Source organism: Lingula anatina, chromosome 1 (genome assembly GCF_051362555.1).
Source record: "Lingula anatina isolate TDL-2025a chromosome 1, LinAna3.0, whole genome shotgun sequence".
In the NCBI taxonomy this organism is placed as follows: domain Eukaryota; kingdom Metazoa; phylum Brachiopoda; class Lingulata; order Lingulida; family Lingulidae; genus Lingula; species Lingula anatina.
The window spans coordinates 43,475,208-43,487,026 of NC_141767.1; the positions used below are offsets into that span (position 1 = coordinate 43,475,208).

The following is an 11,819-nucleotide window of genomic DNA, read 5'->3' on the forward strand; positions in this document are numbered from 1 at the left end:
GTAAAAAAAAAAATTAAGACATTATTTCTTTTTTAATTTAGATAAGTTAATTTATTTTCTCTTAGTAATGTTTGTCAAGTATTTGGCAAAAAGTGCGATTATTTGAATTACAACAAAAAGATTATAAATATCCCATCATGCCTAGCGTGACGCATTTCCTTCCCAAGATGCGCCCCATCGGTAGCTGATTTTAAAATTTGTCAGAAATGTTGTTATTGTTGTGCGGTTTTAAGGTAAGCATTTCGCTTTTAGACCAAACTTAAGTAACTTCGATTATTTAGTGGAAGTTTGTTTGATGTTTATATCTTTAATAGGAACCCAAAACGAAGATACGGAGGTAGATAACCTTAATTAACGTTAATCTTAATCTGTGTCATTATGTGGAAACAAACATAAAAATATGTCACCCTGCTGTTATTCCACGTATTTCGTTTAATGCTAAGTTCAAGTGTTTCTGGGACCTATGTTTTAAAGGCGCGACACTGAAGCTTATATAAACTAGCGATTGCAGGCATTGTAAAGCAGCAAATTGCCCTTGTCTACCCAGGAAGTGTGGTTGTCACTCATTTGTCAGTCTTAATTTTCATAATTAGAAGAGAGTGAAGACGTTCATTTTACACGTTTTTTTTTTTTTTTTTTGCACTTATATTGCATATTTGGCCAATCTTTACACTAGCAAACAAATGGCAAATACTGGGACTTATGTGCAGTATGGCCCCAAACTTGTATACTGTATGTATAAGTTTCCAATGTTTTTGTGGTTCACTTATATGATGACCTTTGATCTATGTTTCTGCTACTCATATAAATTACTTTTACAATTTAAGCACTGATTTTGTATTGTCCAGTGACATTGCTGTCATTTTATTTAAATGGATTAGAAGTTTCTTGTAAAAACATTTAAAAAACCCAAATCAAGTGTGAAACTGATTTATTTGAATAGCATTGATTAAATACATTACGTAAAGGTATGAACTGAATTTAGAAAAACATTGAACAGCAAAGACTTGAATTTTCTTTTTTGGGGGCGCATTGCATAAGTGTCTAGATATTTAACTGGTGGTTAGTCTCATCCATCAATCACAGCATTTTTGCTCAGCTAAAAGTAACAACTGCAGTACACAAGTTTAGATAAAATATATCAAGCTTTGGCTCTAGTTTCAGTAAACTGTCTCAAACTCCACTAATTTACATATATATACTCACTCTTATACAGGCACATAGAACTTTCTAAAACCATTGGATGTATGTGCTACAATATGAAGCTTAGAATACATTGCTCTTTAGGCCTGCTATGGTTTGGTTTACTTTCAGGTCTGTGTAAAATAATAAAATGTTCATATTGGGGTGAGAAATAGGTGGATTGTATATTAAGAAACACTTCAGGTATAATTATTTCATGTTTTGAATTAATGTTCTCTCTGTTTTGAAACTCTTTTAAAGAATTGAGGAAACACCCAAGTATTTGACTGTTATCTGGCTCTGAAGCTGATGCTGACCCATGTCAGAAGTTGGATTTTACTATAGCAGATATGGATCCTGATTATGAAAAGAGATTATTTAGGCAACAAAATGGACAATCACCATATGGATCTGTGAGTACTTAAAATCTGGAGACACTGCTGCTTGTCATCTCATTGAGGCTTATCTCATTGTTGTAATTGAATATAATTGACCTACATAGAGGTATGCATATCATTAAGTGTTAGTGATAAGCTGGCATCAATTCATGCATAAGCTTATGTGTTATTATTTTCTTCAATTCTAAATTTTTAATTTACTTTTTCTTATGGTATAGCATTGAGATGCCTTTGAATTGAATGGTACATTACTCATTTTTCTAGCCCATGCAAAGTCCTGTTGCTTCCCCAGTAAAAGATAAATATGGGGACCGTTTTATCCCAAGCAGAGCAGGTGCGAACTGGCACATTTCATTCAATATGCCACAGGTAAGTTGAGATAAAATGGAAATGGAACCTATTATACATGCACCATCATGTAGCAGACTATTTGAATATATTTCAACCTCATTGGTGCCATGGTGGTAAGGAAGTAATGATTACTCTAGAAGTATATGTCAACTTATTCCTGATTTTTGAATTACAATAGACTACCCCTTATGGCAAATGAAGAAATCAAGCATCTAAGATTTTTTGATAACTATTGAAATGAGAATTGTATAGGTATGATTTGTAAAAAGTATTTTTGAGAAATTTTCTGCAACATCTTGTTTCCATCGTAAAAGTTTTAAAAAAATCTTTGTCTCATGAAAGAGTGAAAAAAAAATTGTCTTGACTCTCATGAACTTAAAATGGTAGGAACAGATTAAATATAAATATTATGTATTGCTCACTGAAAAATTGACCCATTCAGCTGATTGTTGACATAAGATGTTCATGTATTGTTTATTGTGTAGGACACAGGAAAGACACAGTCACCGGGACAGACCAGGAAAGCCAAGGAAGCAAATGATAATCAAAAGGACATGACGTATAGTTGCTTGCTCAGAAACGAACTTTTGGGTGCTGGAATAGAAGATTTGAAGGTTAGCACTGTTTTCCAGGTAAAATCAGTGCTAAACTTATTTTGACAAACTAGAAACTGGTGTTTTTGAAGCGGCAAGTTAAACTACAGGGCATAGGTGATGGAAATGGGAGTTTATGAAGAATGTGTGGATTTTGAATTGAACCATTTTTTAAGTCTAAATGATCATTGAAGAACACATTTATATACAAGTGGGTGTTAATGACTACTAACAGGCTATTCCTTGTTTTATTATTTTAAGTGTTCTCCTATCAATGCATGAAATATAAGTTTATTGTCATTTTCTTTAGGAACAGCAACCTGATGAAAGGAAAATACTTGCACCAAAAGATACCAAAAATTTATTCCAAGTAAGACAGCATTAAATTACAAGAATACCAGTAATACTGCCTGCATATTTAACATATAAAACTCAACAAAATCTGAATAATTGTTTTCCTATAGAAATAAGTTATTTTTTAACTGGATGTGTATTCCTTGGACAATGATGACATTGTTTTCTATATAAGCAAAATTATAAGAAAAAAAAGTAAAGATCCAAAATGTACATGTTATTGCAATACAGTTTTATTTTTCATGTTTTTTTCCTAGTATCGAGTGTCTAGAAAAGATGTAGATAGCAGTGACTCCTCTCCATATTCCTTATCTCCAGTGGGAACAAAAAGTCAAAAACTACTAAGATCACCAAGAAAGGTATGCTTATGTTTTAAGTCAACAAGAGATAGGGAAGGTTGGAATATGATTCAATAGCATAATTATCAGAGATAACATTATACAATTTTAAGATGTTGTGGGAAATATGTTCTATTGTCATATATATATATATATATATATATATATATATATATATATATATATATATATATATATATATATATTTTTTTTTTTTTTTTGAAAGCTGGAATAATGTAAATTGATATATTTTTTTCATATTTGTAATTTCTCTCTTTTCAGACAGTAAGAAAAATCTCAAAAATTCCGTTCAAAGTTCTTGATGCGCCTGAACTTCAAGATGACTTTTACCTGAACCTGGTGGACTGGTCGTCCACTAATATCCTCAGTGTAGGGCTTGGGACATGTGTATACCTCTGGAGTGCATGTACTAGTCAGGTAAGGGATTCTGTATTGTTGCATTCATGTTTTTCTCATAACGAATCCAGGGTAACTTTTTCTGGTCGGTTCATGAACATATGCTATTTAATGATGATTCTTGTACCAATTTTGATTGTTTGCAGAAACTATTAAAATGCACATTGTCATAAACTCTGTCTATCAGATCTGATCTATTGTCTATCAGATCTGTTCTATTTATATCATTAAGAAGCCATTAATTGATTCTTAATACTCTTTCATACAAGACTCTGCATTTGTTTTTTGTGCACCGTGAACATATTAAGGAAATTTAAAATGAATGGTAAAAATGAAACATCTTTCAGGTGACCAGGCTGTGTGACTTAGCAGTAGATCAGGATTCAGTAACGTCTGTAGCTTGGTCAGAAAGGGTATGTTATAAGTCTGTCTCTTAGATCTCATTTAAATTTGATCTGTAGTTTATTGGTCTTAATCGCACTGTATTCACTCCATCCTCTATGGACTATGATGTTTTGGCAAGGGGTCATACTCCCAGTTTAGAGCAAGTCTCCCCTCATCTTTACTTGTTGACCCACTTTAGGTATGACAGCACAACCCTTAGTCCATCATTCACATCTTTGTCTTCAGAATCAAAATTTATGCACCGTTCTTATTCAGATTTTATTGCAAAGTATTGTTTTTATAGGGGAACTCTGTAGCCGTTGGTACACATAAAGGTTTTGTGCAGATCTGGGATGTCTCTGCTAACAAAAAAATTTCAACACTAGAAGGTCATTCAGCAAGAGTAGGTGAGTCATTACAAACATAAAACTTCACAACATTCATCCAGATCTTTGCATTAAACGAAGACCTTAGTAGGTAAAGAAAGAGGGAATTTCTTATAAGTCACATTAAACTTCATTGTTGAAAAAACTACAAAGTAAAACTAATAGCAGTAAAGAAGAAAATGTCAGAATGCGTCTATTCAAATATTTTTATCATTGATTAACTTCTTGTTTCATCAAAATGATAGCCTGAATTATAATAGTTCTATTTTACAAATATCCAATATATCATCATATAACAGAAACAAGCATTAAAAAAGGTTTTCTTCTTCAAGCCATTGTGTTTAACCTTTTCCTATGCCATATTCCAGGTGCTTTAGCATGGAATGCTGACATGCTGTCTTCAGGAAGTCGGGACAGGCTTATTTTACAACGAGACGTCAGGACACCTCCAAGTATAACAGAAAGAAGATTGGCAGGGCACAGGCAAGAGGTGAGACATGTGAACTGTTTAGAGATATTTAACTGCTACTTGCATGGTAAAAAAGGTAATTTATAGATGATAATTCATTGAGTAAAGATACTATCAATTTAAAACTTAAACTTGTGTTCATATATTTTACTCAGGAAATGGAGTAGTTTTTCTTTTTATTGGTGAGTTTGTTTTTCCATTGTTACCGTTTTATGTGTCAAATAACAATAAAAATTATTTTCCACAATCTTATTGTAAATGAATATTAAGACGAAACTGGCCATCATGATTTCAGGTGTGTGGCCTAAAGTGGTCACCAGATCACCAGCACTTGGCCTCGGGAGGCAACGACAATAAACTGTTTGTGTGGAACATGAACAGCACATCCCCAGTACAGACTTACACTGAACATCTGGCCGCAGTAAAGGCCATAGCCTGGTCTCCACACCAGCACGGCCTGCTGGCCAGTGGCGGAGGGACGGCTGACAGGTGTATCAGGTTCTGGAATACTCTCACAGGACAGCCACTGCAGTGTGTGGACACGGGATCACAAGTTTGTAACTTGGCGTGGTCCAAGCATGCTAATGAACTGGTGAGTTAGCATCAGAGTAATTTGACTGTTCTCACATTAGTTTTTAAGTGGGGCTAGATTTTGTTGTTATGGGAAGTTTCATGTGGTATCTCCAATTTTTAATTGAAGTATTAAATCAAATTAGATTTTAAAAACAAACAAAAAAAAAACGTCATTATTTTGATATATATTATTCATTTATGTCTTTGTGTTCTAGGTCAGCACTCACGGTTATTCTCAAAACCAGATCTTAGTGTGGAAGTATCCCTCTCTGGTGCAGATAGCCAAGTTGACAGGACACACTTATAGAGTGCTGTACTTGGTAAGCCATTCATTCCATATGTACCAACTGCTGATAAGAATATTTACCTGTAGTTTTATAAGAAAATATCTTCTAGTTAATTTAAATTAGATTTTGAATTAAAAGAGAGTAAATCAGTTGTATGATTGACACCTGGTGAATGCTTTTGCTAAAGTGTTAAATGTTATTTGAGAAAAAGTTGCATTTTGCTGCAAGGATATTGTTGCTGTTACTGACTGATTCTCTTCTTGATCAGTTAATTTATGTATGAATAAGTAGAAATAAACAGAAATGCCTCCTTTCATATCTTTTTAACATATTTATTGACAATCTTTATTATAAACCATTATTTCAGGCCATCTCACCAGACGGAGAGGCTATCGTCACTGGAGCAGGTGATGAGACTCTACGGTTTTGGAATGTATTCAGCAAGACGCGGTCACCAAAGGAATCCAAATCTGAACTTAATTTATTTACCAAAATTAGATAAACTTATGTAGAGCCATACTAGACAAGAGATATTTATTTTGGTGATTCAAGTTGAATGGCCAACCATAAAACCTTTGTCAGACACAGTTTTAAAGAGGATTGCTGTCTAATATCTTTTTTTTACTTGAACATATTCTTAACTTTCAACCAGAAAAAATGAAAAACGCGAATTCTTTTACTTTTAGTTGATCATAGGTTTTCAGGTTCGTTTTGGCCATTTTAAGATCTGCACCAACTTTTACTTTCTGTTTTCATGTTTGTTTCTTAACTTGATTAGTGTTTCTGACCTATATCACATACCGCCATTGCTCATGTCGTAGCAATAATTTGCGGATTTATCTTAATGTTTAACGCGGCTTCCCAATGTTGTGGCTGACTCAAGAAGTGCAATGTGTAAAATTTAGTTTTAGTAAAATGGACTTTGTACATATAGATCATAGTGTGAAATTTATGCTGGTTGCATATAAGTCAGATCTACGGTGCATTATGTTGCGTTTGATATGATAAGTGTATGCATGTACAGTGCTATGGTATAGTAAAAACAATAAAATGTATCATATTTAGGAATAGTGTAATAATCTGGTTATTATTTATGCAGTATCAACAAAATAAATAAAGAAATACAACTATAATTGATGTAAGCTTGGAATGTAGAACAAAACCTTTATAGAGAGAAGCGCAAAGAAGAACATCGAATAAACCCTAACTTTGAAACACCTTATTTGTGCCTTATTGAATTTTAATACATTTTTGTTGCTTTAACTTTGGTCGAGTAAGAGTTTTCGTGCATTTTTTACCATTTCGTCTTTTGTAAAAATGCAGCATGCGCCGAGAGATTGTAATTCATTCTAAAGAGGTACATATGTACAGGTTGCCTGAAACAAGTGAGTACGTACAAAAACGCCACTGGCGGTCCTTAAAAATCTGAAGTTATGGAGAAATTAAAACAAAAATGTGCATGTACTACTGTAAGACCACGAGTATGGACCTTTGGCATTCACGTTTAACGTTATGTCAGAAACGCTGACAGAATTTATATGCTGTTGCTGAAGTATGCGCGCTTAAGTTAAATCCATCTTTTCTGGTAGGGTTGTACGGTGCTCCCCGTGCTCCCCCCCCCCTTCCACCCCTCAAAAGGTTTCTTTAATTCTGTCATACAAGCCGTCCAGTATCGTATTTATTCATGTCATCCCATTTTTGCAGCGGTGAAGAGATGGAGTCTGGCTCCCAATAAACACATTATTTTGTTCAAACGCCACAGAGAGTAAATATGATCTCCACGGAAGTAGGAATATCAGAATTTCTTCAAGCGTTTCAATAAAATAAATAAATAAAAACAATATAACAACAGATAGGTAAAAACAATACAAATGAATAATTAGACCATCGAAAGAAATTTATATGCCACTAATATTCGTCGCACAACCTTAATCAATACTTTTAATAAGCATGCATTTTATGTTAATCTGTGCGTAAGAATAAATGGAATAAAATATTTTTCATTGTTAAACCCGTTTTAATTCACACCATTCATATTTTGTTAGAACATTCCTTCATTTTCAGCAACAGTGTTATGGTTTTGATGTCAATCGACAAACTAGTATAGAACCAGTTAACGGATCATGCATTTTATCCTGCATATTCTATGGTGTTTTTCTCTTGCAATTTTGCATACTTTATATTTACTAATTATATCAACCGATTTTTTTTATTAAGGATAAATATAAAAATAGTAATATGAAAAAATAATATATCGCACGTACACAAAAAGCCTTATTTTTGAGGTGTAAATCTTATTGGAAAGGAAATGTTGTTAAAAATAAGAAAAAAAAATCATCAATAGGGCGTTTTGAGGTGGAATCGATCATTCTGAAAGATAAAATACGTTTGACCAAGTAGATGTATTAAGTGTATGCGAAATGCGGAAAGTGTGTAGAAAGAAGGTTTAGTTAAGTTTTCAGCATCATCAAATTGGATAATCAAGATGTAATTTTAATAAGCACCTCTTTGATATGACCTTCCTTGTGAAAACTGATGAATGAAATGAATTGAGTGTTTTTTTATTAGGCTACGCTTCTAAAGTACTAAATACCTGACTTATTTTCTGAGAATACAAAATTCAATAGTTGCCTTCTTTTCTAGTACTGTTTCTATCTACGCAACTGGCATCGAAGAACTGCAAACTGTAAATTGTAATGGACACAACAAAGCTATTCCAGTAAATTTGCCTTGAAACAATATAGGAAAAAAAAAATAGATGAAAACACCACACATTACTACACGTACCTACTTGGATGGTAATCTACCTCGATATCTCTCTATAGATTGATCTACTAACTTAAATAATTAATTAATTTCTCTCTTAAATTGAAAATTTGCACCTCATTTCACCTTCAATTTCTAAGGTAAATTCACGACAGCAATACTTGGGCTGTTGGGTTAAACTGTAATGATCTGGGAATCAAATGAAGGTCTGTTTCCTCACGCGAAAAAGAAAGTTGATTGTTTTTTCCGCACTGTATGTCCGATTTTGATTGTTGTCAGTCTTTCAAAGATTGCGCTACATCCATTTCTTTGATGTTAGGCCGGGGGCAAGTTTATTTGGTTATTTTTTACATTATTCTTCTCACTTTCCCTATTAACTTCTAACACTACAGAACTGGATTCTGTCTCCCTTGTTAGAGGTATAGTTACATGGCGCTCTCTGGAGCTAGTTGCCAGCTTGTTTACACTGGTATTCAACTTCGGTAAATTACAAACGATATCTTTCGTTCTTCGTTTATTTGAATTTTAACTTAAAGAATTTTAAGTAACAACCCTACACTGGTGCGGAATGTATCAACATGTATGCGTTAGCAATTTATTAATCAATTTGGTAGCAATTAATTAATTACTGTCTTGTTTTAATTAAACATTTTATTCGGGCAAGGTTGACTTCAGTTTATGGTCTTAAGAACAACATAAAGCTACTTGTCTTATACTTGATTTATTATAGCAGCAGGTTTAGCTACTGTCTGCCTGTAACTTAATGCTGCCCCGAACTGTAATGTTGCCCGTATTATGCTTTCACTTCTCATTAATGCGAACCTCCTCGCAAGTAGGCGGTTAATGGTGCGTCTAGCAGCGCCTCGTGTATTCTTACCCGATGAATGATGTTGCACGCGCTCCCAACACTTTTAATGAAGTGCTTGAGGCTCGAGAAGAGATATAAAATGATCATTAATTAAATCTTTAAACAGATACATCGGAAAGAGAAAAGGAAGTGTCAAATTAAGAAATGAGCGTAAGTCAAACTGAATTGGATTTCTTGTCAGAAATTGATTCAGGAAGAATAACCAAGGAATTCAACACATAATATCTAAATTACGATCAATTTTCTTTTGAACGCTCAATCAATTATCTAGAGTATATCAAATGGATATACTTTGAATTCCTGACCTGTGGTTAAAGCACAATATTGTGTGGGAATCTTTGAAGTTCCCCATAACAGATTTCCATGTGATTATTGGCCTGGGAACAGAAACAAACGCTTTCCACCTATTGACAATTTATTGATTAACGTCGGAACATCACAAGTGTTGGAAAGAGATAACAGAAAGTTAATAGATTTCCCTCTCACATCAGGGACACGATTCAATAGAACGCCCTGTGATTACTACTGCTCAAATCCTGAAATGTAGCAATAGTCTTACTTCCCAGTCCTTAGTTGGTTTTGTGCTCAAGCCAATATGATTTTCTGATCTAGTCACGCTATCAATTTAACGCACGCCGGCAATTTTAGTGCTTTCAAAAGCAAAGGTTTTCCCTTCAAGGCTTGAAGAGGAGGGGGGGGGGGGGGGGGTTTGACCGAACGAGCCTTCATCCCCCTGATGTGTGCTCCTGATTGTACGGTATATCATATGTGTTTATTGACTCAGCTAATTCAGCGTGAGTCTTTTCATTTCGCTTTTGTTCAGTATGGCGATAGTGAATGGTGCATTTCAGATTTTAATATAAAAATGAAATATCTCATCAACTATATAATTGCCTTTCAATACATTTGATGACGGCAATAAAACGCTTCTTTATCCGTGGAGAAATGACACATTTTATCTGTAGAGAAATGACCTCGGAACGTAGCTCCCTCATTTACGTGTTAAAATAATTACGATAAACAAAAGCAACATGGTTTGGTGGGGTCTTTTCCTTCAGGATGTGTCTGAAACATATTCTAAATGCGTCTTTATTTTTTTCTTTTAAAATAGAGGCCTCATTTTTTTTTAAATTCTCATTTCTTCAAAGGCTGTAGTCCTAGCAAACTTTGAAGAAGGAAAAAACAGCTGCAAGATCTTTATCTGGACGTCTTGGTCCTTATCCAACACGGAGTGTCACGTCTTTTCAACTAAAACAAAAGGTTTCAGATGTCGATTTGTACAATTAGGAAGGACGTAGGAAACGTGCGGGGACAGATAAGGTTTCGTCCCTAAGTTTTCTTCTTGCTCTCCGGCATTGTAATGCCCGTTATACTTATCAACGGGCAACATTCAAAACATGTGGTGGATGGATATGGATATCCTTTAACACGAATTTTAGCAAACCTGATCGGGGCACAAGTCAGTACATATGCAGGACCTGGTGGTGACAAGGGACCAAAACCCCGGTTTTCAGAATTTTCAGGGTCCGAGTGTCGTTTTTGCAGGGAGCAAAACCAGGGGTTACGTGCCACGCTACTGACATATGCCAGAAGTGTGGGGTTTATTTGATGCGCGTGCGGCTACTTTGTTTTTCACAAAACAAAGCTTAGAAATACAGCATTTTTTTCTTAACCGTCATTTCTTGTTATCTGGAGTGAGGCAGATATGTCGTCTGAGGTAGTTTACTTCTTCCAACTGGGATTGTTCTTGTTAATCGTGGCGAATTAAAACTAACAACGTTGTTTTCAGTGTTCTTCAATTGAAACCACTTTTATTTAGAAACTTAACAGAAACGATTCAAATTAAGTGGGTCTTTAGAATGCCTGTTGAAGATCTTGTCTTGAGATGATCAATACAACCGAAACATAAACAAGCTTATCAAATTAAGAGAATCTAATTTCGAAACGCCCTCGGAGTATAGTTCTTTTTCTCATTGGATAGAAAAATCTAAGATTTCAATTTATATTCGCCATAACAGCCCGGCATAACAGGCGCCAACGTTATATGCCACGTAAACGTTGTTGATTCTTTAAACTCCTTATAATCTCTATTACACCAAAAAGGATTAAAAGAAATCTGCTACTGAGACTAACTGCACTGAATAGGAAACAGTTATAGTTGAGTCATCAAGTCACTACTTCCCACATGACTGTAGTTGGCTATGTATATAGTCTATGTGTCATAGGAGCAATCACGAGGACTCACTTTGTACACAAGAATATAAATCAAATATACCCTAATTAAACCATAAAATGAAATTAATAAATGAAAATATAACAATATAAAAACATCCCAGCAGTTAAACCCACCGATCAAAGCACAAATTACACTATTATTCGTTAGTTTTTTATCACTGGTTAAATTAGATTCCGCTTTAGAAGATATTTAATTTAAGTGTTATAGACTCTTTGGG

The 11,819-nt window shown here is 34.3% G+C and overlaps 1 protein-coding gene across 2 annotated transcripts; it reads left to right on the top strand.

Moving 5' to 3' along the window:
• The first annotated feature begins 116 nt into the window (after positions 1-116).
• On the top strand, positions 117-6,954 carry LOC106173024 (fizzy-related protein homolog). 2 transcript variants are annotated; one of them, XM_013554000.3, is made up of 13 exons: positions 117-233; positions 1,444-1,595; positions 1,845-1,949; positions 2,417-2,563; positions 2,835-2,894; positions 3,136-3,237; positions 3,499-3,654; positions 3,981-4,046; positions 4,322-4,424; positions 4,772-4,893; positions 5,168-5,464; positions 5,661-5,765; positions 6,100-6,954. In XM_013554000.3, exons 2-13 carry the CDS (start codon positions 1,533-1,535, stop codon positions 6,232-6,234), a joined length of 1,461 nt encoding a protein of 486 aa, XP_013409454.1. In that variant the 5' UTR covers positions 117-233; positions 1,444-1,532; the 3' UTR covers positions 6,235-6,954. The 2 variants fall into 2 exon arrangements, with proteins under 2 accessions (XP_013409454.1, XP_013409455.1); XM_013554001.3 differs by having other exon boundaries at positions 2,417-2,545.
• The last annotated feature ends 4,865 nt before the right edge of the window (positions 6,955-11,819 follow it).